The 15927-nt window shown below is 48.4% G+C and overlaps 1 protein-coding gene across 1 annotated transcript; it reads right to left on the reverse strand.

Moving 5' to 3' along the window:
• Nucleotides 1–4497: 4497 nt before the first annotated feature.
• EMG1 (EMG1 N1-specific pseudouridine methyltransferase) lies at nt 4498–15844 on the reverse strand. The gene is made up of 6 exons (XM_075348285.1): nt 15693–15844; nt 15110–15211; nt 6929–7070; nt 6683–6741; nt 5402–5551; nt 4498–4703 (listed from the first exon to the last, which is right to left on the reverse strand). Exons 1-6 carry the CDS (start codon nt 15810–15812, stop codon nt 4590–4592), a joined length of 687 nt encoding a protein of 228 aa, XP_075204400.1. The 5' UTR covers nt 15813–15844; the 3' UTR covers nt 4498–4589.
• Between the last annotated feature and the right edge of the window lie 83 nt (nt 15845–15927).

Below are 15927 nucleotides of genomic sequence, written 5' to 3' on the forward strand. Positions count from 1 at the left end.
CGACGTCTCAGACTGCTTCTATTTTTTGGAAAACGTCTACCTAATAATGCAGCCTAATTCCATTGTAAGTAACCGAGGGTGGTGCCGGTTGTCTACCCATAATAAAGGATTGCAGCTCTGGAGTATAATACAGGATATAACTCAGGATCAGTAATGTATGTACACAGTGACTGCACCAGCAGAATAGTGAGTGCAGCTCTGGAGTATAATACAGGAGGTAACTCAGGATCAGTAATGTAATGTATGTACACAGTGACTGCACCAGCAGAATAGTGAGTGCAGCTCTGGAGTATAATACAGGAGGTAACTCAGGAGCGGTACAGGATCAGTAATGTATGTACACAGTGAGTGCACCAGCAGAATAGTGAGTGCAGCTCTGCAGTATAATACAGGGAATAACTCAGGATCAGTACAGGATAAGTAATGTAATGTATGTACACAGTGACTGCACCAACAGAATAGTGAGTGCAGCTCTGGAGTATAATACATGATATAACTCAGGATCAGTACAGGATCAGTAATGTATGTACACAGTGAGTGCACCAGCAGAATAGTGAGTGCAGCTCTGCAGTATAATACAGGGAATAACTCAGGATCAGTACAGGATCAGTAATGTAATGTATGTACACAGTGACTGCACCAGCAGAATAGTGAGTGCAGCTCTGCAGTATAATACAGGATGTAACTCAGAATCAGTACAGTATCAGTAATGTAATGTATGTACACAGTGATTCCACCAGCAGAATAGTGAGTGCAGCTCTGCGGTATAATACAGAAGGTAACTCAGGAAAAATAATGTAATGTATGTACACAGTCACTCCACTAGCAGAATAGTGAGTGCAGCTCTGGAGTATAATACAGGTGGATTTTAATGCAGGATCAGTACAGGATCAGTAATGTAATGTATGAACACAGTAACTGCACCAGCAGAATAGTGAGTGCAGCTCCGGAGTATAACACAGGAGGATGATAAATCAGGATCAATACAGGATCAGTAATGTAATTCATGAACACAGTGACTGCACCAGCAGAATAGTGAGTGCAGCTCTGGAGTATAATACAGGATGTAACTCAGGATCAGTACAAGATCAGTAATGTAATGTATGTAAACAGTGACTGCACCAGCAGAATAGTGAGTGCAGCTCTGGAGAATAATACAGAATGGAGCTCAGGAAAAATAACGTAACGTATGTACACAGTGACTGCACCAGCAGAATAGTGAGTGCAGCTCTGGAGTATGATACAGGAGGTAACTCAGGATCAGTAATGTATGTACACAGTGACTGCACCAGCAGAATAGTGAGTGCAGTTCTGGAGTATAATACAGGAGGTAACTCAGGATCAGTACAGGATCAGTAATGTATGTACACAGTGAGTGCACCAGCAGAATAGTGAGTGCAGCTCTGGAGTATAATACATGATATAACTCAGGATCAGTACAGTATCAGTAATGTAATGTATGTACACAGTGACTGCACCAGCAGAATAGTGAGTGCAGCTCCGGAGTATAATACAGGTGGATTTTAACGCAGGATCAGTACAGGATCAGTAATGTAATGTATGTAAACAGTGACTGCACCAGCAGAATAGTGAGTGCAGCTCTGGAGAATAATACAGAATGGAGCTCAGGAAAAATAACGTAATGTATGTACACAGTGGCTGCACCAGCAGAATAGTGAGTGCAGCTCTGGAGTATAATACGATGGGCTGCTGATAAGTCTTTGACTTTGTGATCCTTTTTTGTTTCTATGGTAATGAATGTTACATCACATGAAAGTCTTATGTGTCTAATATACGGTATGTTTTCAAAATTTTGTGTTTGTGGCTTATGGCAACAGTGTTCTACGCACGCGGGAAAACAAAATCTAATGCGATATTCACAGCAACTGAGAGCAGAGGAGGGGTAAAATTCTTGTTTCTGCAAGGAAAGTCCGTGAAGGATATTTATGGTGATATGTCGCAGACATTGGAGGATCAGTGCCTTTCATATTCCACAGTTAAGAACTGGGTTGCCAAATTTAAAACGGGCCACTTCAGCCCCAATGATGAGGACCGTCCTATACATCCGAGAGTGGTTGTTGTTCCGGAGATCGTCAATGCTGTGCACAACCTCATACTGGAGAATCCACCAATTTCAGCTAAAGCAATAGCAGACATCATGGGGAATTTCAGTGAACGTGTTTGTGTCATTATCCATGAACAGTTGGACATGAGGAATCGATCTGCAAAGTGGGTCCCTGAATGTTTGACAAAAGATCAGAGAAGTAGCGAGTGAAAACTTCCCGGTCCATTTGTCAGCGTTTCCGGACTGATGAGAACTTCCTGGAGCGACTGGTCACTATGGATAAGACCTGGATTTATTTGTATGACCCTGAAAACAAGGAGCAGTCAAAAGAGAGGAGGCACAGTGGTTCTCCTCGTCCAAAGAAGTTCAGGGTGCAAAATTCAGTCACTAAGGTGATGGTGTCTGTGTTCTTTGATAAGGAGGGCATGCTGCTAGTGGACTACCTTCAAAAGGGTTCCTCCATCAATGCAAGGTGTGACATTGAACTTTTGGACCAATTGCAGGCAGCTCTGAAGGCCAAATGGCGCATCAAGCTGTCCAAAGAATCTTGTTCCTACAAGACAATGCCTCCTCTCACACTGCACAAGTGACCACGGCAACACTGGCAGAGCCAGGCTTCCAGCTGGTGACCACCCACCTTAGTCACCAGATCTAGCTCCCTCCAACTATCATCTGTTTCCAAACCTGAAGAAACACCTCAAGGTACCAAATTTCACACCATTTCTGATGCCATGGCTGCTACGGATGCCTGGTTTGAGGCACAACCAAAATCCTTCTTTTTGCTAGGCTTACAGAACTTGGATTACCGATGTAAGAAGTGTGATGTCATCAGTGGAGAGTATGTGGAATAAATGGAAAGTTTCATCATCTAATCTCGTTTCTTTCTGGGTAAAGCCAAAGACTTATTAGCAGCCTCTCATATAATGTATATACAGAGGGACCGCACCAATAGAATAGTGAGTGCAGCTCTGGAGTACAATGCAGGAGGTAACTCAGGATCAGTAATGTATGTACACAGTGACTGCACCAGCAGAATAGTGAGTGCAGCTCTGGAGTACAATACAGGAGGTAACTCAGGATCAGTAATGTATATACACGGTGACTGCACCAGCAGAATAGTGAGTGCAGCTCTGGGGTAATATACAGGATGTAACTCAGAATCACTACATGGTAACAGTGATAAAAGGAAGCTGATAAGAACGAGGCATAGTGTAGTCATTAGGCTGCACAGGTACAAATAATTTCACTCGTCAATTTTTGCAGCATATTATTCACCATTCACCTCCAGAGCTGCATGCACACTTCTCATTAGATGATGCTGACACTGCACATGTTTATTTTAGAACCCTATTAACTTGTTTCCTCCAAAATCATCACCGATAAATGGAATTATTTGGGAAGGGTGAATGTTAACCCTTATTATGGCTCCGCCGGGATAAATCATTTGTCTTTTTCAAACTCAGTATAAGTGTAATTAGTTGTGTACCAGTATAGAAGTATCACTGCTGAATTGGGAAATCCAGGTGATCCCCGGTATATCGGTGGTTACATACAGTGAGAGTTATGACATGTGGCTGATGGCAGAGGACTGAGGCCGGGACAGCTCCGTGATCACCGCTGCAGACAATCCTAAGCCTACTGAGCTGCAACAACAAACACAACAAGTGAAAAAGCAGCAATCTTCTGCAACTCATATGAGAAAGTTCATGTGCGTCTGCTCTTTATATGCTCCAAACTTTCCCTACTTTTATTTTCTTAGAAAATTTGAGGAAACATCCCGCAAGGCCATTTGGCTTACAAAGAGGTAATAAACTGGTCAAGAAGCGGCCGGAACATCCCGCCCACCTCCTTCCTTCCTCATTGCCGGTGGCCGCAGGTACGGTGATGTTCCTCGTTCCTGCGGTGTCACGCGTAGCGATGTGTGACACCGCAGGAACGACGAACAACCTGCAACTGCAATGATAATCGGGAAAGGAACGACGCGTCAATGAGCAACGGTTAGGTGAGTCATTTTGATCGTTAACAGTCGTTCCTGCGTTTCACACGCAACAACGTCGCTAACGAGGCCGGATGTGCGTCACCAATTCCGTGACCCCAATGACATCTCATTAGCGATGTCGCTGCGTGTGAAGCCCGCTTTATTCTTTCCCATAAAATGTGTGCACTAATGCAAGACACCAGAAAAAAAACAAACCAAAAACTGTAGACACCATATACATCTGCAATCAGTGCAGCTGTTGTTTAGTCGTAAGACTACAAGTTCCAGCATGCAAAGCTGAACACTTTGAGTTGAACTTCACAGCAGCAGCAACTTTCTACAAGTTTAAAAAAAACAAACCAAAAATAATTATATATATATATATATATATATATATTAGTAAAAAAAAGAAAAAAAAATACTTCTTACTCATGGTTTTGTTTTTTGTTTTTTTTAAATGAAATATTTATAGTAATTACATCAAATATGATAAAAAAAAAATACACAGGAATCAGGAAAAAGGAAGCCGCGTTTTGTCAGACGTCTTCATATCACCCCCCAGACTTCTTCGAAGGCCGTGCAGATCTTGGCACAGGTCAGGGCGGCGGAGAGAGGATACTGACTGATGGACACACAGCGCTCTGTGAAATCTACATTAACCTGAAAGAATAAAAAAAAGTAATAAATATATATTATAATCATCAGTGATGTACGTTAAAGAATGGGTTAAAGGTTGGAAGACAACAACTCCCAGAAAGTCCAGATAGTTTAGTGGCCGCTCTTTCCTCTGCTCCTTCCTATTTCTGGACATAGAAAATGCTCAGAGAGCAGGAGTAATTATATCATGGAAAGTTTTAGAACATCCTTGTCAATATCTGTGCTTGCTGTCAGTAAGTGGAAACATTCCTGCTGACATCCCAAGGCTGGTTTCACACATATGATATTAGCGGTCGGAGTCTCATCTCATATATGCTTATGAGGCTATCGGCCCGGATCAGAAGATCTGCAGTTGGTCCAGACATAATGGGTCGTTACAGACGCATGAATATCGGACGTGTGTAACCGGCGTTAGGTTCATCAGATGCACAGATCTAATGTGTACTTCACAGCTGAGGGTTTGTCACAATTATATTCTGCATGGCCAATCTTCTGTTACAGATCAATATGCACGGACATGGTGTGTGGGGGGGGGAAATTGGGGGGGGGGGTGCAGACTGTTGCTATATACAGGATTTCTGCAAGGTGCGGTTTTGTTATTATTACGCAAATCACAAAGACGCTCGGTTACAGATTTGCAGCCGCACACCCCCGTCACTGCCATATCCGCTCATCGTTTATCCTACTGGCCAAACACTCACCGATCCGTGCGCGAACGCCCCGATCACCATTATCATGGGCTGCTCCGAGGGGACGAGATCTCGCACACATCGAACACTGTCACCCTGAAAGGAGGTGGCGATCTTCAGACATCCGGCGGGGAGGTGATCAGTGATCGGATTCTTAATAACCTGGTGACAAAAAAAAAAAAAAAAAGTGAACAGCCTGAGATGCAGTACCTGGCACAGTCACAACCACATGTGTGGCGCTGTGTGTGCAAACAATGAAGGGGATGACTAGAATTAATAATGAATGACTGTGGCTATTTTTCTCCAAGGTTAGAAAACTACAACTTCTAGCTTTCCCCGACAGCTGGAGACTATCAATGTCTGCGTGGCGGGCAACCAATTATCCCTCTTCCCAAGAACGATTTCCAGTATCTTTCTCTCTTCCAGACGTTTTCGTGGGGTGAGATGTAGTTTTCAATTACAGCATAAATAATGTTACCATATAACGGACTGGAAAATGGTATATATAAAAGGGGAAAAAAAAAATTTAAAAAAAAAGTCCCAAAAGGGAAAAAAAAATAATATTATATGTATTTTTATTATTATTATTATTTTTTTTTTTATTTACTGTGGTCACCTGGCCACACGATCCTCCAGGACAGTAGGATTACACAGATACCACGTTTGTATAGGGTTTTTTTTATAAATTTTTGTGGGGGAGAGGTATATAAAACCAAATAAAAAAAAATAAAAAACACACCACACAATTCTACTTGTGTTGCTATTTTTTAAATCCCAACACATTTTTGTGTCTGTTTCTTATTGCCTCTTTTTCAAGGAGTTGCAGTGACCAAAAAAACCTTTAATACTGGAGGGCAAAATTTTATATTTCGGTAGATCGCACTTTTATGGACAAAAAGAAGTCACGTGTATTATAATAATAATAATTATTATTAATAATAATAAATAATGGAGATGCCTACAAAAATGAATAAAAATATTTTTAAATTTTTTTTTTTTTTAATTTACACTTTAGTTTTTTAATTTATGTAGGCCACTTGAACTTGCGACTGATTGCTTACACTATATACTGCAGTACCACAGCCAACCGCAGGCTGGAAATCACAGACATGGGGGGGTCTTCAGTGGATCCCTGGCTGTCATGGCAACTCATCAGAACCTTGTGATTGAATGAATCGGATCGCCCTTCAGCAGATCCAGCCCAAATTGGTGTAAATGACCGTCCATTACCCCAGGATATTTGAGGATCATGAGGATTGGCATTAATGGCATGTTTTTTTGGGGTGCTCTCACCTTTAAGAGTTTTTGGGGTCCGTCGGCAGCTCTGACACTCAACTTATGCAGCAGTTGTACTAAAAGAGAAGGAATGAAATAAGGTCGGTAAATTGCCTGATTTCAATTGGGGAAGGAGAGGCGGGGGGGGGGGGGAAGCTTGGGAACATCTTCCGTATAGATTTTGATGTCTAATATCAAATGTCAAAATATGCCCCCAAAAATACTGGTGATTCCACGCATGACATCGCCTGAGCCACCACTTACCCATCAGGCCACAGAATCGCGGGAAGGTTCGGGGGATGCGGGTTTGGGGGTTGACCTCGATGAGGACGTTCCTCTGTGTGTGGATATAGACTTGTAGTAATCCGGCCCGGTTCAGGGGACTGTCCAATAACATCAGTAAACTCTGGGGAGGTGAAAGCAGGTGGTCAGCCAAATATTGTAGATGGGGAAAGGAAGGAGGGGGCTGGTTTACTCAAAAGTCAGTCAGCTGACACCTATAGATACTCAGGAGCGTGGCACTGATGTCCCCCTGAATTGCTCCTGCCTAGTTCACCCCCAGCCACAAACCATTCCGTCCATGCCCCTGGAGCGTTCATTGTATACCCCATTGCAGAACCAGGAGGTATCCTCCAACGGTCCGGAGCCTACAGTTCACCTCATGACGGGCTTAGGAAAGTACAGGGACCAGTCCGGCATCGGGGCAAGTGTACTGACGGAGGGTCCATATACAGGTCAAGAGACTAGAAGCCGTCTGAGATAGTGGAGCGGAGCAGGGAAACCGCAGAGACAAGGAACGGGGGAAGCAAGAAGTATAGACTCCGCTGCTGGGAGGCCAATACCCAGAGCAAGGGCTAGACAGGACAATACCCTGAAGAGCAGCGGCAGCAGAACAGGACTGTACGGCCATGTCCAGAAGATTAAGATCAAATAAAACATTTGTTGTTTTGCAAAAGTCTCTCTGTGTGAAGTGTCGCCCTGCTACATCTGCGACGGTGACTGGCTGGGGGGTGGTGAATGCACCCCCGATGCCCCAGGGAAGGCTACGTGCCCACATTGCTTTATTACGTACTACTTTTCTGCACATAAAGCCTGTTTTTGCAGGACAAACGGGCATTTTTATAGCGTTTACTAATTTTTTCACATGCGTTTTTTCCTGCTTCTTTTTGTTTATTAATGGTGATCGGGGGGTTCAGGTGCTGTACCCCTGCAATCCCTGCCAGGTCTCCAGCTGATGTTACAGCCATGATGCGGCTCTCACTTTCCAGAGCGGTGCCTGCGCCGCTCCCGGCAGTTTAACCCCCTAAATGATACTATCAGAGTGATCACAGCGTTCAGGAGGTAGGGATAGGAATCCGTTCTCTATCCCTGGCGATTGGGTCCCTATAATGTGATCACAGGCACCTGATCGCTGGCATGGTAACCCTGGGTCGTCACTAGAGAGGAGTGAACCTGAGGTTTGGGTTCGGAAACCGACTTCCAAAAAAAACAAGGTTTAAAGTTCGAATGAGTCACGAGTGCAAACCACTAAAGCGAGCAGCGCTGTGCTTGGGTATGAGAGATGCTCAGCCCTGTGCCGTGTCTGAACGGCTCTCACTGGGGTCAAATCAGTGTGAACAGATGCAGTGTGCCCACACAAACGAATAACAAAAAAACTGAAAAACTCTGCCCACCCTTTCCGGAAGTGTTTTGCTTATGGCTGGCTGCATGTGACCAAAGACACAAAGGCCCCGATTACTGACGACCACTGAGGTTCGGTTCAAGTCAGGGACACAATCCAAACCTTATCTATGGTTCTAATATACCTAGCGAACCAAACCTTTAAGGGTTCGCTCATCTCTAGTCGTCACCATGAAGACCCCTGGGTTACCTGAGCTATGGAGAGCCTCATGCACCATGCTGTATGCCCGGTGTGAGGTGAGGTGCTGCACTATAATCCCCTGTAGTGATAAAGCTCTGCAGGGGATTATAAAAATGCAGAAAGAAGGGAATTTTGTTTACTTACCGTAAATTCCTTTTCTTCTAGCTCCAATTGGGAGACCCAGACAGTGGTGTATAGCTACTGCCCTCTGGAGGCCGCACAAAGAACTACACTTAAAAGTGTAAGGCCCCTCCCCTTCTGGCTATACACCCTCCCGTAGGAGTACAGATTCCTCAGTTTTAGTACCAAAGCAAGAAGGAGGAAAGCCAATAACAGTTTCAAAAACAAATTCAACCCGATAACAAGATCGGAGAACTTAAGAAACAACATGAACAACATGTGCACCCGAAAAACGAAACCCTAAGAACAAATAGGGCGGGTGCTGGGTCTCCCAATTGGAGCTAGAAGAAAAGGAATTTACGGGAAGTAAACAAAATTCCCTTCTTCTTTTTCGCTCCTAATTGGGAGACCCAGACAGTGGGACGTCCAAAAGCAGTCCCTGGGTGGGTAAAAAGATACCACATGAACGGGCTGTCAGACAGCCTCTTCCTACAGGTGGGCCACCACCGCCGCCTGAAGGACCTGTCTACCTAGGCTGGCATCTGCCGAAGCGTAGGTATGCACTTGATAGTGTTTGGTAAACGTGTGCAGACTCGACCAGGTAGCCGCCTGGCACACTTGCTGAGCCGTAGCCTGATGCCGCAATGCCCAGGACGCACCCACGGCTCTGGTAGAATGGGCCTTCAGTCCAGATGGAATCGGAAGCCCAGCAGAACGGTATGTGTGAAGAATTGGTTCCTTGATCCACCGCGCCAGGGTGGATTTGGAAGCTTGCGATCCCTTATGCTGACCAGCGACTAGGACAAAGAGCGCATCAGAACGGCGTAGAGCCGCCGTGCGAGAAATGTAAATCCTGAGTGCTCTCACCAGGTCCAACAGATGTAAACCCTTTTCAAATTGGTGAACTGGATGCGGACACAAAGATGGCAAAGTGATATCCTGATTGAGATGAAAGGAAGAAACCACCTTGGGAGAAAACTCTGGAATTGGACGCAGTACTACCTTGTCTTGGTGAAACACCAGGAAGGGAGATTTGCAAGATAACGCCGCTAGTTCGGACACTCTTCGAAGAGACGTGACCGCCACAAGAAAAACTACCTTTTGTGAAAGCCGAGAAAGGGGAACCTCTTTCAAAGGCTCGAAAGGCGGCTTCTGGAGAGCAATGAGAACCTTGTTCAGGTCCCAGGGTTCCAATGGCCGTCTGTAAGGAGGAACGATATGACAAACTCCTTGGAGAAACGTGCGTACTTTAGAAAGCCGTGCCAAGCGCTTCTGAAAGAATACGGATAGCGCGGAGACTTGACCCTTAAGAGAGCTAAGCGACAAACCTTTTTCCAACCCAGACTGCAGGAAGGAAAGAAAAATTGGCAATGCAAATGGCCAGGGAGAAAACCCTTGAGCCAAGCACCACGCTAAGAATATCTTCCACGTTCTGTGATAGATCTTAGCTGAGGATGGTTTTCTAGCCTGTCTCATTGTGGCAACAACTTCATGAGATAAACCTGAGGCCGCTAGGATCCAGGACTCAATGGCCAAACAGTCAGGTTCAGGGCCGCAGAATTCAGATGGAAAAACGGCCCTTGAGACAGCAAATCTGGACGGTCTGGTAGTGTCCACGGTTGGCCTACCGTGAGATGCCACAGATCCGGGTACCACGACCTTCTTGGCCAATCTGGAGCGACGAGTATGGCTCGATGGCAGTCGGACCTGATTTTCCGGAGAACTCTGGGTAACAATGCTAGAGGTGGGAACACATAGGGAAGTCGGAATTGCGACCAATCCTGAACCAAGGCGTCTGCCGCCAGTGCTCGGTGATCGTGAGACCGTGCCATGAAAACTGGGACCTTGTTGTTGTGCCGTGACGCCATCAGATCGACGTCCGGCGTCCCCCAGCGGCAACAGATCTGCTGAAACACGTCCGGGTGAAGGGACCATTCTCCTGCGTCCATGCCCTGGCGACTGAGAAAGTCTGCTTCCCAGTTTTCCACGCCTGGGATGTGAACTGCGGATATGGTGGACGCTCTGCTTTCCACCCACGTCAAAATCCGTTGGACTTCTTGAAAAGCTTGGCGACTGCGTGTTCCCCCTTGGTGGTTGATGTACGCCACCGCCGTGGAATTGTCCGACTGAATCCGAATCTGCTTGCCTTCCAGCCATTGTTGGAAGGCTCGCAGGGCAAGATAGATTGCTCTGATTTCCAGAACATTGATCTGCAGGGTGGACTCTTCCAGAGTCCACATCCCCTGAGCCCTGTGGTGGAGATACACCGCTCCCCACCCTGATAGGCTCGCATCCGTCGTGACCACTGCCCAGGACGGGGGAAGGAACGACTTTCCCTGTGACAATGAGGCGGGGAGAAGCCACCAACGCAGAGAGTCCCTGGCAGTCTGAGAGAGGGAGACAGTCCTGTCGAGGGACGTCGATTTCCCGTCCCATTGGCGTAGAATGTCCCATTGTAGAGGGCGCAGATGAAACTGCGCGAACGGGACTGCCTCCATTGCTGCTACCATCTTTCCTAGGAAATGCATGAGGCGCCTCAGTGAGTGCGACTGGCTCTGAAGGAGAGATTGCACTCCAGTCCGTAGCGAGCACTGCTTGTCCAGTGGAAGCTTCACTATCGCTGAGAGAGTATGAAACTCCATGCCAAGATAAGTCAGAGATTGGGTCGGGGTTAGATGAGACTTTGGAAAGTTGATAATCCACCCGAAACTCTGGAGAGTGTCTAGTGCCACCTTCAGACTGTGTTGGCATGCCTCTTGAGAGGGTGCCTTTATAAGCAGGTCGTCTAGATACGGGATGACCGAGTGACCCTGCGAGTGCAGAACAGCTACTACTGCTGCCATGACTTTGGTGAAGACCCGGGGGGCTGTTGCCAGACCGAAAGGTAACGCTACGAACTGCAGGTGTTCGTCGTGTATGACAAAGCGTAGGAAACGCTGATGCTCTGGTGCGATCGGCACGTGGAGATACGCATCTTTGATATCTATTGATGCTAGAAAATCTCCTTGAGACATTGAGGCTATGACGGAGCGTAGGGATTCCATCCGGAACCTCCTGACTTTTACGTGTCTGTTGAGCAACTTTAGATCCAGGACGGGCCGATACGATCCGTCCTTTTTTGGGACCACAAACAGATTGGAGTAAAAACCGTGACCTTGTTCCTGAAGAGGGACGGAGGTCACCACTCCTTCCGCCTTTAGAGCGGCCACCGCCTGCAACAGAGCATCGGCTCGGTCTGGTGGTGGAGAAGTTCTGAAGAAACGAGTTGGCGGACGAGAACTGAACTCTATCCTGTACCCGTGAGACAGAATATCCCTCACCCAACGGTCTTTGACGTGTGACAGCCAGATGTCGCCAAAGTGGGAAAGCCTCCCACCGACCGCGGATGTGGGAATCGGAGACCGCAAGTCAGGAGGACGCCGCCTTGGCAACGGTTCCTCCGGCTGTCCTTTTTGGGCGTGACTGAGACCTCCAAGAATCTGAGCGTCTCTGGTCTTTTTGAGTCTTTTTTGACGAGGCGAATTGGGACCTGCCCGGTCCTCGAAAGGACCGATAACCAGACTGACCCCTCCTCTGTTGGGGTCTGTTTTGTCTGTGTTGCGGTAAGGATGAGTCCTTACCCTTGGAGTGTTTGATGATTTCATCCAAACGCTCTCCAAACAATCGGTCACGAGAAAAAGGCAAATTGGTTAAGCACTTCTTGGAATGAGAATCTGCTTTCCAATGTCTCAACCACAGGGCCCTACGCAAAACAACGGAGTTGGCTGACGCCACTGCCGTGCGGCTTGTAGCGTTAAGAACAGCATTAATCGCGTACGACGCGAATGCCGCCATTTGCGAGGTCAATGGTGCTACCTGCGGGGCAAATGCACGTGTGACGGAGTCAACTCGCGCAAGCCCGGCTGAGATAGCTTGGAGTGCCCATACGGCTGCAAAAGAAGGCGCTAATGACGCTCCAATCGCTTCATAGATGGATTTCAGCCAGAGCTCCATCTGCCTGTCAGTGGCATCTTTAAGTGCCGCTCCATCTTCAACTGCAACCAAGGATCTAGCTGCAAGCCTGGAAATTGGAGGATCCACTTTTGGACACTGGGTCCAACCCTTGACCACCTCAGGGGGAAAAGGATAGCGTGTATCTTTAAGCCGTTTAGGAAAACGCCTTTCAGGATAAGCGTGGGGTTTCTGGATTGCGTCTCTAAAGTCAGCGTGGTCCAGAAAAGTGCTTAAAGTACGCTTAGGGTATCTGAAATGGATTCTCTCGTGCTGCGAAGCTGACTCCTCCACAAGAGGAGCTGGTGGGGAAATATTTAACATCTTATTGATGTTAAATATAAGATCATTAACTATGGCGTCACCCTCTGGTGTATCTAGATTGAGAGCGGTCCCAGGATCAGAATCCTGATCAGTTACGTCCGCCTCATCACCCATAGAGTCATCTCGCTGGGATCCTGACCATTGAGATGAATGTGAAGGCCCGTCATAGCGAGCCCGCTTAGGCTGCCCGGGGCCATCGTCCGAGTCAGAGTCTTCACCCTGAGGTGTATATGCCCGTCCCGGAGCTTGGAGCTGAGGGGGACCAGGGGGCAAAGATTGCACAGTGTCCGTGGCCTGAAGTACAGGCCTAGCTCGCAATGTGTCAAGAATTTGTGACATAGTGAGAGACATTCTGTCAGCAAAAGCTGCAAACTCAGTTCCTGTCACCTGGACAGCATTCACAGGTGGTACACCCTGGGTCACGTCCAGCAGAGGTCCCGACTGTGCAAGCGCCGCAGGGGCCGAGCACTGCACACAATGGGGGTCCGTGGAGCCTGCCGGTAGAAAAGTCCCACATGCGGTGCAGGAAGCATATAATGTCTGTGCCTTGGCACCCTTGCGTTTTACGGACGACATGCTGCTGGCTCTCTGCAATGTGAGAGAGTCTATAGCCAAAGGGCGACCAGCGCTATGTAATACCAAGTATTTGTAGCAACAAAATACTAAGAATACTACTGGCACAAGAGGGGGTGAGCCCTGAGGGCTGCTTACCGCCCGCTGAATAGCGGGTAAGAGGCTGCAGAATTCCTTGTCTGGGTCTCCCCGGCTCCCCTCTGCAGCTCAGCGTGTCAGCAGGAATGGCTGCCGGCGTCTGTGGAGAGGGGCGGTCCGTGGGAGTTCCCAAACAAAAGTGCGGGAAACAGTGTCCCCTCTGTGCCGATTGTGAGGGCTGGAGTATGTAAAAACGACTCCAGCCCTCAGCGCTGATGCACTGGCCAGCGTCCCGCCCCTCTCCTGACTGGCAGGTCTGGGGGCGGGAACGAACGGAAGCAGGCCGCAAAAGCCGGGGACTCGAGTTATCAGCGCGGCCTCCGTAAAAGCGCGGGCCGCGCTGAAGTCCCCGGCGCACCACAAGTGCCAGCCGCGCCGCAGTCCCAGCGGCCGGCGTGACCGATTCCCAGACGTGGCCAGCGTCCCGCCCCTCTCCTGACTGGCAGGTCCGGGGGCGGGAACGAACGGAAGCAGGCCGCAAAAGCCGGGGACTCGAGTTATCAGCGCGGCCGCCGTAAAAGCGCGGGCCGCGCTGAAGTCCCCGGCGCACCACAAGTGCCAGCCGCGCCGCAGTCCCAGCGGCCGGCGCGACCGATTCCGAGAAGAGTGCCTGCTTCAGCGAAGCTGAATGAGGCCATGGCACAAGCGCCGTAGCGCTGATGTCCCCCGGCGCACTACAACACCCAGCATGCTGCGGTGTGAGCGCCAAATGCACGGGGACACAGAGTACCTTGAGGAAGCAGGGCCATGTCCCTGATGTACTCCGCTCCATCCAGCATCTTCTCCAGGGGCTGTAGATGGAGCACGGTCTCAGTGCCTGGAGACCAGTAAATCCCACTTCACCCAGAGCCCTGTAAAAAGGGATGGGGAAGGAATCAGCATGTGGGCTCCTGCCGCCGTACCCGCAATGGGTACCTCAACCTTACAAACACCTCCGACATACAGTGGGGTGAGAAGGGAGCATGCTGGGAGCCCTGTATGGGCCCTCTTTTCTTCCATCCGACATAGTCAGCAGCTGCTGCTGACTAAAAACAATGGAGCTATGCGTGCGTGTCTGACCTCCTTGCGCACAAAGCTAAAACTGAGGAATCTGTACTCCTACGGGAGGGTGTATAGCCAGAAGGGGAGGGGCCTTACACTTTTAAGTGTAGTTCTTTGTGCGGCCTCCAGAGGGCAGTAGCTATACACCCACTGTCTGGGTCTCCCAATTAGGAGCGAAAAAGAAATAAACGCCGACACAATTGACACGCGGCTTCTTATTTTCAGCAACAAAATCTGCAAGAAAATAAAGAAGTAGCGTGTGCACAAGTCACCATTGTCATAGACTTTGCTGGGATGCAAAAAAAAAAGCCACGGGTGTCTCCCGTCCACATCAGCATGGCCACGCTCCGGCAGGAGACACGCCCAATCAGCGGCTCCTGATCTCCACCGCCACGTACCTGGTGTGTGATGTCCGGCCGCACCTCGCCGGGGTCTCGCCCGTTCTTTACCAGGATGTTTTTATGTTGGTCACAATTTAATAATTCGTAGGTTTTTCCGACCTGAAAAAGGAAATGATGATAGTAAATATCAGAGGCAGCGATCGGCACGTCCAGGAAGAACTGTCATGGGGATTTTACCCGAGACATCGGAACGGCAATGTAAAGAAAGTGGAGAACTACAACTCGCAGCATGTGCTGCTGGTCACGGCATGCTGGGAGATGCAATATCAGGACGGTGGGAGACCTCACAGTGATGGTCAATAAACAGCCATGCACAGTGCTCCTTCCATCCACCCCTCCGCAGTCGTCTCTATGATGGACCCCCAGTGTCCCGCTCGCTGGCTCCTTACCTCCCCCCTGACTGTAATGGAACATTCCAAGCAATAGCTCAGCTCCATAGAATAATAAAATGGGCCAAACCATTATGTTAATTATAGGGGCCCAAAAGGTCTGCATAACACAACTTATAACCACTGAGCTCACATCCACTAATGCAGAGCCATGCTGATACTTCTAGTTCCCCAGCACCCGCATATCGTACCCGCACGGTCTCCAGGCTGGCCCCCTCCAGTAACACGATCAGCCTCTTGTCTTTCTTCCTCTTTATTCGTGGCTCGTCTTCTGTGTGATTACCACTCGCGTGTTCCCTGCGCGCCGCCATGTTTACTAAGGTGCTGCGGAATCGGATGTGGATGGAACGACTTCCGGTATCGACGCCATCTTGCGGTTGGCTGGAGCGTCACGTGACGCGGAAGCTGCGGTTCTAGAGGAACTAA

The sequence above is a fragment of the Anomaloglossus baeobatrachus genome, chromosome 5, assembly GCF_048569485.1.
Source record: "Anomaloglossus baeobatrachus isolate aAnoBae1 chromosome 5, aAnoBae1.hap1, whole genome shotgun sequence".
Classification (NCBI taxonomy): Eukaryota; Metazoa; Chordata; class Amphibia; order Anura; family Aromobatidae; genus Anomaloglossus; species Anomaloglossus baeobatrachus.